Below are 21298 nucleotides of genomic sequence, written 5' to 3' on the forward strand. Positions count from 1 at the left end.
CACGCAGCAGTGAGAGACAATTATGAATAGAGCAAAGCAAATCAAGATCCCACTCAGATGCCCAACCAAGATTTATTTAAATATAAATATGTAATAGCCCTGCAAGATTTCCGTGCTTAAAGTAGACATTTCCATATGGGTTCTGACAGTTCCAGTACGCAGCATCCTGGGAGGTGGAAGAGTGCTTTATGGGATTACATGGGAATTATACAAAGGCAGATAATTATGGTCCTGCTGCCAGGGGTAGTGGCATGCTGCTGGCCCTCAGTACCATGGTATCCTGTTGTGCCACTTTGGCACAGCTTTCCAGGCCAGGAGCTGGAAAAGAAGTGAGGTTTTTTTTTGCCAACAGTTCTGAACATAGTGCAACATCATCCCTTTAAATACTAAATGATTGTCTGTTAATTCCTGTATGATCTAATAAAACTTGAAGGTTTGGGTTTTTATCATCTTATGGAATTTAATAACCAGGTCCCAGACAGAGTATTATACACAATAGCTTGAAGTTTCAATTTTCTTTTAAATTCTTCAGGGTTTCTGCACAAGGTTTATACAAAATTATCTGACAAGTAATTTCTGCTTAATCTTACTAATTATACTCATAATCTTGTTAATTATCTTTGTAAAATTCTGCAAAACTTTCTTGTAATGGGAGAACTATAACTTTTGGAAGAAGTATTTTAGTTCTTTAATGACTGTGGATACAAACACCTTATATTTATAAAATGAGAAAGGTGCTCAATAATTAAGAAGCAGCACCTACAGGTATTGCTTAGTTGTCCTAGTTTGGAATACATTCTGCAGGGCCGCGTTTAACAATCCCAGAACTTGATTGTGCTCTCACATACTTGTACAAATTAGGAATAACCCATTAGAAGCATATTTGTGTAAAAACTAAGCAAAGGCAAGATTTAAGTTCACTATTACATCTGTCTATTTAAGAAAGGAAAATCCCATATATATCTGAACAAAATCAGCAATAATCATATTCAACAGAGCAATAACACATTGACATAAACCCATCTGCTGAAGCTCTCTTTGCTGTGGCTATTTGAACTACCCTGGCTCTCAGGTATGCCTGCATCTATGATTCTCAATCAGATCTCCAATTGCTGAGCAGAGACAACCTTGTTGATTGGCACTGTTTTTCTTCTGATGCCAGTTGTCTTCCTTTAGCAAGCAAGCTCTACCTACATGTCACAGAAGCAAAAACATTTGTGCCTGACTAACTCTCCTTTATATTTCTAGTCTGCCAAAAGTTGGAAATTCAAAGGATTTAGTGCGATTCTTTGTCAATTTTAAATGGCAGTGAAGAAGAAAATTAAATGCAGAGTTCCTTTGGAAGATAATAAAACTTATGACATAGAGCAGTCATCTGCATAAAAAGATGTGTTAAGCCAGTGATAGTAAAATTTCGTGCACCTAAAGTGCAGCATTTGCTTTCTCTTTGCATTGACAGGATATTAAATGGTAGATGGCATTGGAAGCAGCATCAAGGTTTTGTTACAGTGAAATTGAAGTATTTTTCCTTTAAGAAACAATCATTCCATAAATTCCAGGAAGGCTGAAAAAAAATGAGTTTAGCCTAAGGGGATCATAAGATTTATTTTGGACTGAAGAAATAATATGGATTATATATTATACACAAAAGTAAATGTATTTGCTTAATCTTTTGGCAGTAATAATTGCATAAGAGCTGTAAAGTTTAGTCTATCCCCATAACAGGTAATGTTAATGGTGTGCTGGCACTGGTTATAATCCATGAAAGAATTATGGTTATGGTTCTTCACTGTATCTGAATGTTTTCTCAGTTAGCAGATGCTACAAATATGCTCACCAACTCTATCCACAATCACCAAATTTATGATGCAATAGACTGTGCATTCCAGAGCACAGTATCGGATGAAAATGTTGCAGTACACCTTTCTGGCAGCTGAGCTATGGCAGTGGTGTCATCTGTGTCTCTGTAGTCCCAGCACAATACGGAGTCACACTGAAATGGGGCAAAACATCCTACACACATCCCTGTGCTGCTGCAGCATGAGTTCTCCAGGTCCCCAAGCCAACTAATTTAAAGCTACCTTGCAAACCCAGCATCAAAATGCAGCCTGCAGAGTAGGCATAAACTCTGAATAGCTGGGCACAGGAAGCTCAATAACACATCCTTTTTCAGACAGAATTCTCTGTAAATTTAGCCCAAATACAGTCTGAAGTGCAAAGCCTAAAATGAACATCAGACAGGTTACCAGTTTCCCTCCTCTTCTTTGCATTAAACTTTATATCTAATCCATTTTGCTTTACATTTCTGAGGCCCTAATGGTAAATAAAATAGAAAATGCCTGTAAATCTGTGAGCTGTGGTTTGAAAGCTTCTGTATCATCTATACATAGGAAAAAAAAAAAAAAAAAAAAAAAAACACAACAAACAAACAAACAAACAGACGGGCTTTAGAAACTCTGAGGCAGACAGTTTGAAACAAGCAATTTTAAGACATTAATTCTGCAATGCTATATATGCAATTTATAGAGAAAGATGAAGATTAGACACTAATGAAAATATGTTTCTTTCCAACACTGAAAAGATCTATTTTACTTGATGGGGAAAAGTATATTCTCCCATCTGTTTTGTAGAAGTTAATTTTGTATGATTTTCTTTTCTTTTGCTATATTATACCTTATCTATGGAGAAGTCTACAATGACAGCAAATAACAAAGCTTAGATCTTTGCCAGCTTGGAACAAAATCTCCATTCTAAGGTGCTCCCCAAAGGAAAAGAAATCGTCACGAATAGGTAAACAGGTTAAGGTCAAAGAGCTACAACAGAATCTCCAGTATCACAAACTATATCATCAGCATCCTGCAGATGGGTGGGTGGGTAACATATTATTATGATAATCTGTGTGGGTTATGGTGAATCACCAAGGCAACAGTATTTTTTTTTTCCAATCAATCTCAAGGTACTTAAGATAGTTTTAAAGGTAGAATATTATCACCTTCCTCAAATTTCTCTTCTTTTGAATTACAACTGCAGGCTTTAATGCAATTTCAGCAACCTTGGGACTAAAGATAATACCCACAACGTCAATCAGCTCTACGTATTTGGTATCCTGTCTCTCTGATTACTGTTGAATTCATTTTACAGGAGTAATAACCCTCAGAAATCTCAGCAGATATTAGCAGATCAGTGATGGTCAGTGTGGAGTTCGTTGTTCCCATCTCCTGTCAACTTGTGCCTCAAGTTTCAACTTGTTATTTAATAGAGACTCTGCAAATTTTTATATATGTACACAGAACAGATCTTCTGCTTAAATAAGAACAATGTGTCTGGGTTTTTAAATTCAGTACTGGAGTTTGATATTATTCCAGGAACTATGAGTTTGCAAAATTTAAATGTATTCACATTTCAAATAAAAGAATGAAAAAATGAACTATCTGTTTTGACTAACATGAGATGAGACATCCTTGTCTCCAATTTCTTTCCACCTATTTTTGGTCAGTGCAAGAATTAGCCAATCCAAACTGTAAAAAAAACGTACATTTTTATTAGATACTGCAATATGTATATCTGTTACAGTCTCAGGATGGCACAAGAATGCTTGACTTTTGACAGCTGTATTCAAGACAAATTTACCCTAATTTTTACAGCCAAACAAAATAATCTTGAGACGATTTTGTTAGTCTTGTTCCCCAGACTTGCAGAACTTAATATGTAGAAATTTTATGGGATTTATATGTAAATTCTCTCTACTGTACTTTCATCAAGATCATGAAGGAGCAACCCAAAACTCTACTCAGTAGAGCACGAGCACATACTGCTGCTGAAAGCGGTACTGATACTTGATCTCTAATTAAACATTTCTGTTTGTATTCAGAGTAAATGTACTAACAAGAGAGAAAGCTGGGGACTGACAATAAAAAGAACTTATCAGTGCAGTGAGAGCTCCCTCCCCTGCTCCTCCTATTGATTTGCTAATTTAGGATCTGATCTGGCCTAGTGACATCAAAGAATTTACTGCAGTGGGATTAGGTTTAGGGACTATATGTATTAACATTTGATTAAGACCAATTCTCAGTAAGGCAAACTCAGATCATAAGATCACTCTTTTACATATGCTTCTAAATATAATCTTGTCCGATGGTGAAGAAAATAAAAGCAAACAGCTCCTAAATGCTTACCCCATCCAATTCCGTAATAATATAAATGCTTGCTCTCTTCTGACCCAAATACTTTGATCACCATACTGTAGAGATGAAATCCTTCCACCAGCATCCATGCAAAAGCACTCAGAAAGAAAAAATGAAGGAGAATGGCCAAGATCTTGCAAGGCAGCTAGATTAAGAACAACAACAACAAAACATATTACTTCTTTGTGATGGTTTCATATTGGTTTTGCAATTGTTTCTTTTTACATTTATGCTAAATCACTGGTGTAAAACATTCTTAAAGAACAAAGCACTAGAGGACTACTTTTCCAGAGCATTTTGAGATAGATTCAGAGTAAAAAATCCTTTTACCTTATCACAAACAACAACAAAAATCCATTGCCAGACATGCTGTGGAAAGCAAAACTGATTGCTTATTTGTGCATAAAGGATACTATTACTAAAGTACATACAATATTTAAAAATTAGAAATTTGCAGATTCAACACCTGTTACTGAGTTTGTAGTAAACAAGAAAATGAGACAAGTGAAGGTATAGACACTGTGATGTACTCTGCTTCCTCTTCTATGATGTTCTTCATATTAAAAATAGGATAACACACAGGTTAAATCACATTGCATTCTAGTGTCTGTCTGTCCGGGTTAAAAATTCTGTACAAGTTTCTTATGCTCCTCTATTAGCAACACTGATAAAAATTTTAAAAAATTACAGCAAGCTATAATTAGCTCTCAATTCCTATGGTGGTCATCTAGGTTGCCTTCCTGCTTGAATTCTCAGTTACTGAGTCTGAAATATGCACCTGCTGTATGCAAAGCTGTATTTGACAAGAACACACTTAGCGATTAAGGCAAAGAACTGAAATTCTTCTCCGTAGGGTCCTTACAGACAGTTCAAATCCTCTGTGATAGACTTTTGGAGCACTATATGCCTGCCATCAAGATTCTGGCAATAGGAGTTAGTAGAGAAGTTTAATCAAAAGAAAAATACCATCAAGAAAGTAAGCCTACCCAGTGGAAACTGGACTATCTGCTTCAGTGTAAACTACTACATGTTTGAAATGAAATAAATGCTGCCCCAAAAGAGAGAGGAATGCCATGCCAAAAGCAATGCAGACAGAAGTAAAAATGTCCTCCTGAGTCCTGCTTACAGCCTTACTACAGCCTGCTTTGGAAACGCAGCCTGGGCCTGAGGCCTAGCTTTTCCTTAAGGGCTGTCATAGCAGCTCTCCACAGTTAATCTTCAAAGAAATCCTTTCGAAGAGATCCTTACATCTCTTACAAGTCTCTTATCAGTCTACCTTATAAAACAGTGAAAACTAACCCTTTCTTCTTCCCCACTCCTCACATATTCACACAGCACATTCTCCTTTCCCCCACTAATTGCTTTTCGAGGATGTCTCACCACAAGTGGTTTCCCTCATCATACAGTAATTGAACAGATGTGACTGCCAATGATCTTACCACACGACAACATTATTTGGTTTGCTTTCAGTTAAGGTACATTTTAAACATGTTCTTGGAATGTGTCCCAGCTTTATTTGATTTTTGCGGCTGGTAGCATACTGATGGTGGTCATTCTGCTTTGTAGCTGTAACATCCCTACTATGACACCTCCACAATTTTGGAGGAGTTGCTTGCTTGTGGTCCATAGAAAGATTCTTTTGTCTTCTTCAAGGATTTCCTTTCTCACCTGAACAAGTCACAGTAAGCTAACCAGTCCGGGGGAGCCTGTGTGCTGAGGAAGCATTACCAGCAGAAACCAGTTTGTTGCCATAGTGGTCTTCAAGGTACTAATCAGTAGCTTCCTTTGATGGTTTAGTTTAGCTGGTCTGTGGTGGCATTTTTTTTTTCTTTTTGTTGATAGTTTGGTACTTTGTAGGCTACTGAAAATTAAAACGTTGGAACTTTGCTAGTATAATAAAAATTGAGGCCTTCCAGTAAATTCTCAATTTTACTCAGCTAGTTCTGTGTTAGTAGAGGGACATTCTGATGCAAATCCCCTGTGATTACATGTATTAAAAAGCAATAACTTTAGTTTAAATTCATGTAAGTGAGATCTGTAAGTGCTTTAGTATTTCAAAAGGTTTGGTAACATAAAACTAAACCAGATTTGCTTATTGACAAAAACAGTAAAAACATTTCCAGTTAATTTCTTCATATGGCCATGAAATCTATTTTAATTCCTTTTGATTTCTACCAAAAGATTAGTCCACAAAAATATAAATGCAACATAAAGATGACTTGCAAGCTGCTCTTGTCAAATGGATACTTTCAATTTTTTTGAGTAGCCAAGCAATACACATCACAAAACACCAGAAAAATAAAAATAAGCACAGTTGCAGGAGGCTGGTCTGTACATAATTTTGCATAATACTCATTCCACATTTATGCCTTACTTACTACTTTGAAAACATTCTCAAATGACAAAATTACCTTCTTGAAAGAGGCATTGCAAAGCCGAGACAATGCACATTAAAAACAACTAGGTGACTATCATAGGATGCATGCTACGTATAGTAGGATACTTATAGAAAGACAGATCTTACTGCTGTTATTCCTACACTTGACTAATTGTGAGTCTGTGGAAATAGAAAAATCAGTCCAGCTAGTAGCAAAGCCTGTCATGCTATAGTTGTTGAGAAAGTAAAGCAGTCTCTCAGAAATGCCTCTAAGAAAATAATATTAATTTGTTCATTGAGGACAGTCTTAAAAGCAGGTAGGTAAATTTTCTTGTATTTTCTAAATCCAATTTCTAAGTGTTTTCATTTTGAGTTGCAATTTTATTGCATTTTTAAAAAGCACACTGAAAATGTCCTTCCCTGCAGTCTATATGCTATGCTGATACACAGTCTTGAAATTCTAGAGATATCTATAACACAAACAAAAGAAGTTCATTTTGTTTCTCCAACTACTGATATTAGGAATCAAGAATTTCTATTAAAAAAAAAAAAAAAAGTTCCTGAATGTGTTAGGAAGATCAAGATCCTATTGTGGAAGTTGAGTTTTGTGGTTAGTAAGTTAAACATTGATCCAAAAGGAAAAATGCAGTAGTATAAATTGCAAATGATTAAAGAATACATCTGAAATTAACAGGAAAATACTGCATGCTATATCTGGAATCAAAACCTAAATATCCCTAGAAATAGAGATGGCAAAAGATGGAGAGTCTAAAGGCAGTCACGTAAGAAAATGATGTGAGCTCAAGGTCTGTTTATCCAATGCCATTCCTTATTGTACTGCATTTCCTCAAGCAGACTGGTAGCACCTGTCCTCTCAAGCAGAGCACTTATAAACTGTTTAGCACTAAATATACCCACCTTTGGCAGAAGGAGAAGATTAAATACACCTTCTAGCATACATACTGCCTCCCTCTTTTTGTAAACTACCATTTAGCGGTCCAATTACAGCAGCAATTAAAGGTATTAAAACTGATGTCCAAGCTAGTGAGAACAGAGCATTCAGAAACAAGTACACAAGACTAATAAAAGGATGGATCACAACACTCCTGATCCCTAGAGGTTATAACAATAAAAATAAAAGTGCAGCGGATACATACTTCATGCTTTTCAGCTTCAAGATCTTTACAGTATTGTGCCATACAATTATTGCTGTTACAGAGGAGATAAGGCTGAAATATCCAGGGACTCTCTGAAACGTTTAACTTTGGAAAGCCTATTGCATAAAAAGGCTTGCTTTCTGTGAGCCATGGTTTTAAAGGAGAAAAAGTATTCATAGTGGTAAACATAGTGGCCAATTCACACCAAAATATAATCACATGGAAAAGATCACTGGTTGGAGAACCAGCCCCTTTGGATGTAAATAAAGGCAGGCTCAGAGAGCTTCCAATTATGGTTTCCCTATGGGTAAACATATAAGAAATTAATACAAGTTTTGATGTTACATGAATTTACCTACACCACTTCCAAAAGAAGTACCTGATACCTTTTGTCTGGTTTCATAAAAAATAATTTCAATATAAGTGAAGTCAGTTTTGAAGAGGTTTAAGAGACATTAAAATATGCACCTGTTAAACTGCAACATAAGTCAATGTGAGTGCTTCACAAGCTTAGCTACCTGTTCTCAACTGAACAAGCGAATGTCAGTGTAAACAGGGCATGCTATAAATGCAGGTGGACCCTGGGATAGGACTCTGAAGAATATGAGCTCTACCAATATCCAACTAAAAGCAGGAAATGCAACTAGTACTTTGTAGTATTTAAAAAGGCTGGAGGTGATGCAGGCTTGATAAGGTGTAAAGAAGCTTTTACAGCTTATCAGAAGTGGTTCAGCTGGATTGTTTGAAAATCTGGATTGGCTACAAAAAGAGAAACTGTGAGAATAAAACACCTCTTATGCCCAGGGAACATTTATTGCCCTCCAACCTATGTTCTTTCAGCAGAATGTTAGCTCTATACTTACTTAGAGAGGATTATTTTAATACCTGGTTTACTTTGTCTTCAGGTTTAGGTTGCATCCTTTGTTGTTCTCCACTGTCTCAATTTCATCTTTCATATAAACCATTTCCTATTATTTTCCCCCTTACACATTATCTTAACTCAGGACCTACCTGGATGTTAGGGTTGTTCATACCTGGAGGAGTACGAACTTACATAGAGTTTGTACATCCTCATGTAATAATAGCCTATGTAAAAGCAGACATTATTTATAAACTTAACAGAAGCTCAAGGTATCCCATTTGAGATGAATATAAATTTAAGTAGCTATTGTATTGGTAAAATTAAAAGTATGCAAACTTCTTACTTACTGGTACTAAGAATGAGAATAAGAAAAGATTAGTAGAAACTCCTTTTTACTTGTCCAAAATAATATGGTGCAACAGCTGACCAGAGAAGCAGCCAAGTTTTGCCAATTACACAAACAGAACATGCTGGAAGATTATTTGAAAATCAGTTTTTTTTTCTGCCTTTTTCAAGTGGGACATTACATCAACAGATCTTATGTGATTTAAAATAGCATTTTTTATTCCTATTTTTTAACAGTGGAAACAAATCATTTTCACTAGTGTGTAATACAATTACCTTGGCATACTCATCTTAATTGAGTCTAATTAATGTTTTAGGTGCCAATTGTGATGGTTTAGACCATGGCACTCTGCGTAAGAATTCCCACCTACAGTAGATCTATAAAATCAGTCTGTAATTTAAAGTTCAGGTCATCATGATATGGCAGAAAATGCCTAAACTTGCTTAAAGCTTAAGTTCCAGGTAAGCAATATGAACATGTATGTCATTTGCTTAAATAGTTGCCCGAGTTGCTTAGGAAGTATACATGTGCTTTGCAGTACTGAGGATCTTGGTTTAAACTCTTAACAAAACCTAGAGGCAATGCTTTCTGCCACCTCTGGCTAAGTAAGCAATGCTTACCGTACCTTTCTCATTGATTATGACTCAGGTCAAATAAGCATGAATGATATTTTAAAAATATCTGAATTTCCAGAGTAGAGATCATGAACAATAAATTGCTATTCAAAACAATAGCATATTCTACCACATAAACAAAACTTCATGAATAACAACAACAAAAAGACCTTCTGTTTTGCAGACCAAGAAAGCAGAATAAATTTTGAGTTTCACCAGGAAGCTCATTACCTACCAGCAAGAATAAGATGACTTTTTAAAATGAAGAAAAAAAAAGGGGTTGGGGTGGGGGTGGGGGAGGAAAGAAAGAAAGAAAAATCAATCACCTAACAGAAATACAAATGAACTACCACCCTACCTAAATACAAAATTCATACAACCTTCTCCAATACAGAATTGTTTTGCAAACAGACGTGGACAGATACTATTATAACAATACTGAACTCACAGAAAGCTTTATCCAGGTTGTGAAATGGTATTTTTGGCGAAGGCATGTTAAAAATGGGAGATCTCACCTGCAACAGACACTTTCTTGCATGCAGCATTCATACCATGCAGATGCCTTGCAAAAACACAGCCATTCTCTGTCTTGCGCTTACCGTTCCAGGGCTGAACTGAAAACTGGTGAGAAGCAGGATCTGAGCTACCAGAACAGCAAAGGACAGATTCGCATGGATATGATAGCGCTGGTTGCGGATGGTGCTCACAGACCTGGCAGAAGACAGAAATACACTTTAATAAGACGGTATTCCAAGAAACATGAACACATTTATGATTTATCAGAAAGCATTTTGTTTGGCTTTTGGTCTCTTGCCCTGGTGGGGTTATCACAATGTCTTCTCAGCACTTTTTCTGCCAGAACTGACTGGTATCTACCTGGTTTCTTGTTTACTCTGCAATCATTCTGAAGGCAGCAGCAATCTGATTTTCACATTAACTAGTTCTGCTAATGACTTGTGCTGGAATATTAGCAAAGGGCTTGATTCTGAATGGTGCTGAGCTGTCAAGGAGGGACATCAGATCTGCACTTCACAGAAAACATTCAGCACCTTGCACCATCTAGCCCAGACTGTCCCACAAAGTTTCCATTTGTATTTTGTTGAGATTTGCCTGTATTCAAAATAAGTGAACTTGAAATGGATATTTTTGACTTTACCAGTGCCACTTCTTAGCACAAGAAATATAGCTGCTTACACATATGGGCAATGCCCGTCTTGATGGAGCACTGACCATGATTACAACATTATATGAACCTTGTCTCTCTTGTCTTTACAAAAGCTGGCAGGAAATCTGACAAGGACATGGTTTCCTCGCAGCCTTCTGACCTTTTGCTTCTGTACTCATCCAGAAATAGGAAGTAAAAACCAAAAACATATATCTGAACATTTCAGGCCTTTTGCATAATTTTATTATTTTCTTTAAAATATAGAACAGTCGTAATGACTACAAGTTTTCTCTTTCAACCCATGCTGCCTGCCAGTCCCTACTGGCAGTTTTAATTGTTTTGGGAGACCTGGACCGTTTGGCTGCGTGAATGGCAGTGCTTCCTCTGCACAACAGTACCCACTCCCATCTTTCACTGCATCACGCTGCACTGTGATGATTTTTACAACAGCTGGTGATACATTGTGCACGAGCCCTTCAGCAGGATGACACAGAGTCGATGATGCAGATGATGGCTTGCTATCATCCCTGCTCTTCCAGTGCTGTTTCTGCCAGAGTTCCATTAGAAGGGAGTGAAGAGGGAGTCTAAAAAACGCATCAATGTCCCAAAAGTAACCCAGAGACAGGTTGCACTGCTTGGTGCCAGTGGCTTTCTAACAAGGAGCTTCATGTGGTTACAAACTGGAGCGTCATTGCCCAGAAGGCAATCAGGACTGCCCCCCTGAGAAGCAGCGGTCCTTGCCAGGGTGCAGAGTAGCAAAAAACTTGCCAGATTCCTCTCCACTTACCTCATGATCAGCTAACGCTGCATTGCAAAATCTCACTTCAGCTGTCTAATGAGGCCCCGCTCTCCAGTGAAAACCTAATCAAATTATTTTTTTATTGGCAGTTTGAATGATTCTGTATATAGGTGGGGTGCTTAACACTGTGATAGTCAGCTGGGTCCAAACTCCCTTTCCAAGTGTGCTGTTTGCCTCCAATTTCTCAAGGAGTTTTCAGCCCAGCTGCAGCAGTATCAGCTTCTTTTGCTCATTTTCCTTTCTAAACACTCTAACAATAAGTTTTGTGCTCAAGACAAAAATGGAGCAGATCATTCCCCTTAGCCTAAGTATGTCAATAGCGCAATGCCAGATAGGCAGACATCGGACTTGTTTAGATTGGATTTTGCCACACATTGCACACTTAATCCAAGTATGACCAACACAGATCTTGAGACTTGGAAATAAGTCTTTTGGAATAAACAAACATTGCAATCAGTTTATTGGGTTTCAGCAAACCCTTTTTCCTAGAAACTGGCCTCTTAACAGGACATTCAAAAGACAAGTTTAGGCACAGAAATCAAAACTTGAACTCCTGAGTAGGAAGAACATGGTTTAGTGCTTAACAAGAAAGGAGACAGGAATCACATTCCTTGTTAAGATCCCAATCTGCTGCGCAATCTTGGATGAGTTATTTCACCCCTTGTCAGATTTTCTATTTTTTAAACAGAAACCTCTATAAAAGCTTTTTTTTTTTTTCTTTTTTTTTTTTTTTTTTCCAGAAATGTTTGTATCAAGCCTAGCTGGGCCTCAAACTCAGCTGTCACTACTGGAACATAAACAGGCAAAGAGGCTGTAAGTGCCCACAGCAAAAACCTTCCCAGTGCAGAAAGCACAGCAAAGGGGTTGCTGTATAACAGGTGTGAGGATGCAGGGATCTAGAGGATTTAAACACGAGAGAGAGTGAATTTCACACTTCCTATAGTGTCCTTCATCCTCCTAAAGGAACACATTAGTAAACTCACCCAACAGAGAACAGAAAGATACTTGAAAATAAATGTGGGTTATATGATGCAGTTGTAGCCAATCCTTACAAAACAGAAATGAGGCATCTAATGTTGACTGAGCCTTCCTGTCCAGGCACACCTACATGGCTTATAAATATACTGCCTTACAGAAAAGATGGTTGCAAAGCAGAAAGAAGTACTGCTCGTTTCACTCCGAGCAATTCCAAGAAATATCTAGTGGGGAGAGTGGGTGTGATCCTGCAGTCCTTGCTGATAGCCTTGAGCTCCTGATCAAACACTCTACAGCCTCCTCGCAAGATTCCTGAATTATAGCAAAACATGGACATTAAAAAAAAAAAAATTTAAAAATTTAAAAATGCCACATAGCATGGAAATAGCTTGCTATATAGAGACCACTCCATTTCGGGAAATTAAAGTAATTAAGAAATAACCAACCATTACAAATACATGTGCAGGATCTAATTAAGGAAGGTTGTAGAATTAATAGCCTTTGTTTTATTCTGAGCACCTAAAGGGATCCAAATCAGTGGCTTGAAATGCATTGTTCGGCTTTTCTGCATCAAAGTTCTCAGCAGGTATTAGGTTAAAATCACTCACGACAACACAGCAAATGTGACCAGCGTGATCGTCAAGCAGAAGATGGACAGAGCACAGCCGATGTAAGTGATGGAGGAGAGGGCCACCTGGTGTTCTCTCGTTAGCTGTACACAAATGAGAAGGAAAAAAACAAACAAACAAAAAAACAACTACTATTAGTTGATTTGTTACATTACAGAACCATAGGTCAGCCGCCCTGCACGTAGCTTTTCCTCTTCCCGTGTCCCCATATATAAGGGGTTCATGATCATTCACTGCTGTGTCTGATGTGCAAAATGAAGAGCTGTCTGAACTGTCAGTCGCACAGCCAGGGCATCCACATGCCTGTGGCATTTTGGTTCCCTCTTGCACTTCATAAGTCAGTATTTCCTCAAAACAAGTTAGCTCCTCCACTGCTGTGATAGCATCAAGCCTGAGATTAGAGCAGTTTATTGGGCTGCACAAACAATGTCAGCAATGGGATATTTCACAGCTCACGGGGCACTTTGCTAATGCTCTCACGCTGCAATAATTTACATCGTTGTGCAAATACCAGAAGTGCTTCACATCAGTGAGAACTGACAAACCAAGATAACCCATAAATCACAGGCCATTTATAGCCCACTTGTTTTGTTTAATGTATCATGTTTTCAGTGCCTGTTGAAGGAGGTGGACTAACATCTACAGAATGGAAAACCAGAAAAAAAGACCCAGCAAGAGCAGCCAGAGTGTAAACCTCTATGTTCAGCCTCTGTTTTTATGTACAGGCACCTTTTGTAGAAGTAATTCAATCTTCATGAACATTTAGTCTGTGACTCTACAGTACCCACTACTAGGATATATGTTAAAACCTGGAGAGATTCAAAGGGGGAGGGACATTTTGTTTTGTCTCTTCATCCTAACTTGATCAGAAAGTGTGCTTTAATTTTCCATGCAAGTTCACATACAAAAATGACAAAAAAGCCACACCTAACAAAGGCAGCCAGACAGTATTAATATATAATAAGTAGAACAGAACTAGGCAGGAAAAAGTTTTCTCATCTCAGAAGAATTTTCAAACATATCTCCTGACTTGAATTTTGATAGAGCTGACATTTTCATAAACTACGCATCTGAAAACAAATATGTGGTCAATCCAAAAGTTTTGTTTATTATTACTATTATTATTTTATTTTTTTGAAATGCTATGCTTTTCTTTCAACATTTATTTGCTATGCATTTAATTCCTGTCTGAAAACTCATTCAGAATATTTATTAATTCAAAAAAAATACTGAAAAAAAACAATATATTTTCCTGTTTATTTATTTATTTATTCTACAGTAAATCTGTCTAATATAAATAATCCATCCTCACAGTTTCGGATTTTACATTATTTCCACAAACACAATATAATTTCCTGCCACACAAAGTATTTCATCAAAGATTATTGACCCCAGCAGTTCTACTGATAAATTTCCCCTTAAAATTCCTTTTAAAGGAGAGAAATGAATGTCATGTGTTTCTGAAGAAAATAATAATAATAATAATAATAATAATTTCATATACAGATAAAAATGATACACTGTATATGTCCATTTTTCCTGTAATTATCCACTAACAGTACAGCTCACGTGCAGTCAGTTTCACAGCAGAACCGATTCTGGCTCTCCCAGCAACCTGAGCACTATCAAGCAATGCAGCAGCAGTGCTGAAAGACAACTGTTGCTATGGTGTTACAGTTCCTAGGAAATATGATGCAGCTCTTTTTTCCTCTTTCTTTTTTTTTTTTTTTCTTTTTCAGCCAAGGACACATTTCTTGCCCCTGACTTGGATAGCATCAATTACAGAGACAAAAGAGTTCTGTATGCTGGACCAGCCTAAAAGGTCCACTTGATTTCTACGAAAGAGCTTCTGTCTCTCATCATTGCCCAGAAAAGCCATGTATAGCTTTCACAGATTGTTCCTGAAATAGGAATAACTTCCATGGTAAACTGGGCAGTTTTGAAATGATTTCCTCATCAGGGATATTCACGTCCAAAATGTGTGGACCTCATTTCCTGATTGCTCTGATACACATCCGTTTCTCTTGCTATGGTTGACATGCAGTTCTCCAGAGAGAGGAGGGGAGCAGAGGAAACTTTCCCAGCTTCTAGTCATCCTGAAATCAGAATTTCTCATCAATTCAAGGCTTGCTTTCACTTTTCACTCTCAACACCTGCAGCCAGAAACTCTCCTTACAGAGGTGAAAGCTGCTCAGCACTCATTTCAATTTCCACTGGTCTATCACAGTGTTTGCATTGGCAAAGGCGGATAATGTCTGCCAAGGAAATGTCTTATGATCACATGCAAGGACAGAAGATGCAGGGGACCCATCTAGTGGAAACAGGCAAAAATCAAAAGCTTTTCTTTTTCCAGTATACATGAAAAAGAAGATAATAATCACACAGATTATTATCTATCATAACTTTTCTATCATGACTAACTAATTTCTATCATAAATAACATGCCTCTAGGAAAGTCGCTTCTCTGGGCTTTAGCCCAGTCTTCCTCCAGAAAACCCTGCAGGGCAAGACAAGGCATGAGTCAGGCACTCCCAGGTGGAGCCCCTATTAGTTGGAAACTGCAAAGAAAAAAAAAAAAAAACACTCCTAAACAAAACATAAAAAAGCCATTCAAACCTAAAATAACTTACATAGGTACCCACATCTGTGAACTGGAAATCACTCTTGCCTCTGGTAAACATGACCAAAATCTGACAATGCTGATGAATGATGTTCTTAAATCAATACCCCCATCTGTATGCTAGCAACTGTTTCAAAAGCAACATCACTGAAGTTCACATTATCATCTTGCCTGGTGTAAGGGACAAAAATCTTGTAGGTAGTTCTGAATCGTTTTTTATTAAGAAAAAGGTAGAGCCCTCTGATAGCTGTTCTCAAACTGAACTGTCAGGTTGGAGTTGCACCAGAGAGCAGTCCCTGCTCATATAGCCTCCCTCCACTGCAACCAACTCCTTTTTGTGGATGATATCTATTGTAAGGGGTACAGCACAAAGAGGCCTGGAATGATTCCCAGCAAGTGCAGCCTCATTTCTAAAGACAGGTATATGATGGGGAAGAGAAGAGAACCTGTACTTAAAATACCAGGTCTCTACTAACTCCTCACAACCCAGCTGTTACACCACAGCTATATGGTGTGTGTCTGTGCTCACACTATACGCATGCAGTTTTTGTAGAAATACCTGGACTGACAAAACGTGGGGCCTCATCAATTCAGAAAAAAAATCCCATAAATCCCAGTGCTCTGATAGGAGCTGATTTCATCTCACCTCCGCTTGTCTATTTGCAGTTTTTCTGACTTAGTTCATGACATGGAATACAAGACAGTAATTTGGGATGATCTTGTAGTCAGCATAAAAATGCTAATCAGGCTGTAATGTTATTACTAAAGAAAATAGCATTAAAGAGTAGCAAATAAAACATTGAGCAATCTGTGAAGTAGTCCCATGAGGATGATTCTCACACTTGTCCCAATCTACATTAAATTATTCTTTGCTTCTAACAGATTTTGTTTCTTTGAGGGTATAAGGTCATCTTCTAAAGTCTGCAGCAAGCTGAAACACTAGGAAACAAGCTCACACATACATGAGTGTTAGTAATCATGAACACTATAAAAGACAGATGTTTCTTCGTTTCAGCTTTGAGAAACACTTAAATCAAAAACTCATACTCCATATAAAACTCCCACCCTTTTAGTTTAGCCTGTGACAGCCTTTACCTTGCAAGTGTCACTAATAATGTGGACAAAGATCTGACAGATTCAGCAGTTACACCCATCTAAAATATTATAGTCTGTTGTCTTACCCTACTTCTAACTCATAAAAGAAGTTAGTACATTGCTCAACAATTTTATTTTGGAAACTCATAGGCAACCGGATGGCCTGAGAAATGATCCTGGAAACACACCAGAACAGACTTCAAATGTATATTTTTCTTTTATGATGTTGTTAATAACAAGAAAACGAGTGACATCTAACTCCTCAGTTTAAAAATAACTGCACAGGAAAATGAAAATATATTATTATAATGGGATGGTACTTTTCATCTCTGGAGGATCTGGAAAAAGTCAGTTGAAGCTGAAAGGTTTGTTTGGAAGACTGTACTCTAAAAATTGTTAACTGTATCTAGATCAGAAAAACTATTTATTTATGTAATATTAACAAGCAACCATCTCACACAGCACAGCAATCCATCAAAAAGCTAAATGGTCAATAGAGACAGAAAATATCAATGGATCATATCAGAGCATCTGTCTGGGCAGCACAGATCTGTCTCTGCTCAGCATCCAGGTATTCCCTTCTTTTCTCTGAATTCTGCACTCTTGTTGCTGTTATTCCTTATTCATCTCTCCATCAGTTGATCCCTCGTCTTCTCCTTTGCAGAAGGTGTGCCTCTGGTTTTGTCCGGAGAAGGGACATTTTGGGGGAGTGCTAATGTAAACTTTTCTTATTTACATAGTGCAGAATATTCTTACCTGTTTGCCTTTAGAGGCAGCACATCACAGGGCTGAGTTCAACTACTTAAATCTACATTTGTCATAGATTAAAAGGGTTGTTTGTATACCAAATTAATGTTGACAATGTAGCCGTGAAGGAATAATTTCATTTTCTAAACTCCTTTTGAATCCTCTGTTCTGAAATGCAATTACTTAAAAAAAAAAAAAAAAAAAAAAAAAAAAAAAGCTAGTTTTGAACCAAAAAACAGTTTTACAGCCTTAAGAAATGAAGCCTGCAGTCTTATCCTTTGCATCTTAGAGTGTGCGTTATTGGTAGAATTCAGAATATGATATTTTGCATGTGTTTAAATAGTGTAAACATTTTATAAAACCAGTTATTTGTTTACCAGTGGAAATGTAAGACATGACAACTGTATTTTGCCCTAAGTCTTAGCATAAGAACAAGTGATATTTTTGTGTCTCTTCTGGCCAGCTTGCCATCTAAGAGCAGCATTACTATCACAAAGACAATTATAATGACGTATGATTTTTGCCCTGTTTACCAAGCTGCCTGAGATCTGCCATGAGTTGATCAGCTGCTAGCTTGGCCTGAAATCTACTCTCCAACCCTTCTACAAAGGCTTGAAATGATTTCTTCTGAGACATTTCTTGGAGGGAGGGAAGGGAGGAGAGGTAGGGTTGAAAAATTAAGGTTCAGACAACCCTCTTGATGCTGCACCTTTAAAATGCAATCTGAATCCAATTAAGAAAAGGATGAATAATTAACTTTGGCAGCCTGAGTGTTTCAGAGACATTAAAATGCTGGCCTTGGCTGATGAAGCTAATGGTTTTAATTGCCTCCAGAAAGGCTGCTGAAATTCAATTTCAGCCCAGTGAGGCCTTTATTTATATATTAAATAATAATAACAATACAAATCACTGTTTTCCTTCAGCTTGCCAAGCACTTTGTTATGTACATAACATTATGTGCCTCTTTTTTTTTTAACATTAACATCTGTGTTTCATTCAGGAGGCTCAGTCTACTCACTGAGACCACAAGTATGATTTTGGTGGGGCCACACCTAATGGGGCTACACAATCACTACTCATAGCAAAAAAGTCTAACTCTGTTCAGAGACACTTTTCTCAATCCACAGTATAACAGACACCTTCAGAGGAAAAAGGCCTCTCAGAGTCATGTTTTGCAGCGCAATCATCTTTATCAGCCATTTCCAGCAGAACTGCTTTTGAATTCCCATTCGTTATGAACTCCACATCTCCTGGAGATTAGCAGGGAAGTGCTACACAGGGGACTTACTTTTCAGGCATTAAAGGAACCTTTTCCTCCAGCCAGCCCAGCCCGGTGGTTGCTATTTAAAACTTTTCGCTGTGACATGAAAAATCTAGAATTTTCCAAATATCTCTGCCAAAGTATTAATTAAAGCCCACATTGCCTTTTAGAGCAGTTCTGGGCAAGATGTCATCAAACAGTAGGTAATCTGCTCATTACAAACCTCACCCAGGAAGTTTCTCATTCAGATGAAGCCTAAAGGAAGCATGGCAGGGCGGAAGGACTCAAGTTGTGAAGCAGTACCAATTACAATAAAGTTTGGGGATCAGAAAAACAGATTTTTGCAAGTCTTTCCTCATATCTCTGTTTGTGTAACACAGAGCAGTGTGCTTTTTTGGCTTCATTTCAGGCCTAAGACCTGCAACTTTCTCGGAAGAAATGGTAAATGTATTTACAGCAGATTATCCTCTGTGAAACTGAAGGAGCTACTTTTGCCCATACACCTCAGACTTCTACATCTGTTCTCTACTTTCTGTTCCAGCAAGAGCAGACTCATACTGTTCTCCAATTCACAGACAAACCAAAGTTCATGAGAGAGGCCTATGAGGAGAGGAAAACCCATTGTGGGTCCAGCAGGCTCTAGCAGGCAGAGAAACAATGGTCTCCTGCCAAAATGAGCCTTAGATCTTTCAGAGCAGTTGAGGATAATTAAATACCCAGCTCCCAGCAAAATTCAATGAAAATGAGTATGTCTGCTTCCCTTCTCCCCGGTTTGGGCTCTGATTCAGAAATGTCCATTTCGATTCAGGACTGTGGCTAGCTGTGGCTTGCGCTGCAGCCAGGACTCCCCAGGTACCCAGCCCTGCGTTTCCCCTACAGCACGCTTTGGGAAGAAAGGGCTTGAAAAGGTCAGCACCAGAAGCAGACTGAACCAGACAGTACAGAAGGACTAAGTTTAATGATGTTCAACAAAAAATAGTGATGGGTGCAGTACCATTAGATTTTTATACTGCATGGGGAAATCCTTTAGCTCAGCACTTTCATTCCCATCATAGAAAGGGAGACTATGTTATTTTGCTAAGTGTTTTGATTAAAGCAGAGTCCTATTTCATACTCTTTTGACCATTATAGCGCTGTTAAATATTTGTGCTTTCCAAAATAAAAAGTAATTTTTTGTTCTGTTCTGCTGAGTGAAATTCAGTAATTGCCAAACAATTCTCCAAGAGATGTCAGGAGTTTAGTATTTTGCAGCATTAGTCCAACTTTTTTCTGTGTAATTACATGTATATATGGGGTTAAGGACAGGCCCAGAGAGTGTCCTATTTCCTCCTATCAAAATTAGCAGAGCTGTACTGGCATATGAACAGAAGAGCAAAAGCATGAACAATGGCTCTAAGTTAAAATTTTCAGGGACCATGGGTGTAGTACAGACAAAAGAAATACAATGCAAATCACAGAGTGAGCACATCAGTGAGGTCCTCTATGGGGGCAACATTTACTACAATAAAATGGAGGGGAAAGCAGAGAGAGTGAGCAAGAGCAAAGAAGAAAATTTACAAAGCAACCCTAGCATAAACACATAGGCTGATTTATCTTTGTTCATCTGGTGGGCAAGGGCTATCTAAACTGTCTGCAGAGATCTCTTCAATTAAATAAACTGTCAATGGTAATAAACAAGGGGGAAAAAATTGCAATGCCTATCCAATTTTTAAATATTCATCACTAAATAAAAATTACTGGACTAAGGCACTATTCTTTTCATGTTCCCAACAATGAAAAACATGCTGAGAAATGTAATTATATTAGAATCACGAAACAGCAGAAATCGGTGAATGTTACTTCCATTTCATTGTCCCATTACAGCACATAATCTGAACCTCAGCTGGCTGAAAATTTTAAGAACAAAAGTTCTCATTTCAGACTGCTATTTTGATGTCCTCTGAGTGCAAGATTTGATTAATAAATGCAAAATTTGATTTAGGAAAATAACACACCAAACTTACATATTACACACCTATGCCCCATATTTTTTAATATTTGCTAATATTAGCATATTTTTAAAACAGCTTTCAGAAACACTAATAGATGAACTTAGCTATAACAGTGAAAAATAACATAAAAACACATATATATCCCAAAAGAAGATGTCCTTCCTTTTGTAAATAGAAGCCCTCAGTCAAATCCCTAAGTCTCTTCAAAATCCTGGGCTCCCTAAAGATGTTATGTGTTGCCTATAGATCCAGCTGCAAGACCAAAAAGTTTTTAAATATTTTGACCTTCATAAACTCTTCTCTGCTTTCAAGCCCATTGTTCAGCAGCTTGAAATGCATTGATCGTCTCTTCTGAATTATAGAACAAGAGCTCCTTTCTGGTTTTAAAGATGTAGAAAATATGTTTAAAAACCTGAACAATTTCTGCCAGAGACTGTATGACACCATTACTTTGCTGAAAATGTCCATCCACTTGT

The 21298-nt window shown here is 37.6% G+C and overlaps 1 protein-coding gene across 3 annotated transcripts in view; it reads right to left on the reverse strand.

The window, feature by feature from the left end:
- The window catches only part of ADGRD1 (adhesion G protein-coupled receptor D1), a 156946-nt gene that overhangs the window by 38100 nt on the left and 97548 nt on the right, over window positions 1–21298 (reverse strand). For all 3 annotated transcript variants that reach the window (XM_005018076.6, XM_005018078.6, XM_021271364.4), the window contains 3 exons: window positions 13088–13191; window positions 10140–10251; window positions 4176–4329 (listed from right to left, as the gene is read on the reverse strand). In XM_005018076.6, coding sequence (XP_005018133.4) covers window positions 4176–4329; window positions 10140–10251; window positions 13088–13191 — 370 coding nt within the window. The remainder of the gene's footprint in view (window positions 1–4175; window positions 4330–10139; window positions 10252–13087; window positions 13192–21298) is intronic.

This window comes from Anas platyrhynchos, chromosome 16 (assembly GCF_047663525.1).
Source record: "Anas platyrhynchos isolate ZD024472 breed Pekin duck chromosome 16, IASCAAS_PekinDuck_T2T, whole genome shotgun sequence".
NCBI lineage: Eukaryota > Metazoa > Chordata > Aves > Anseriformes > Anatidae > Anas > Anas platyrhynchos.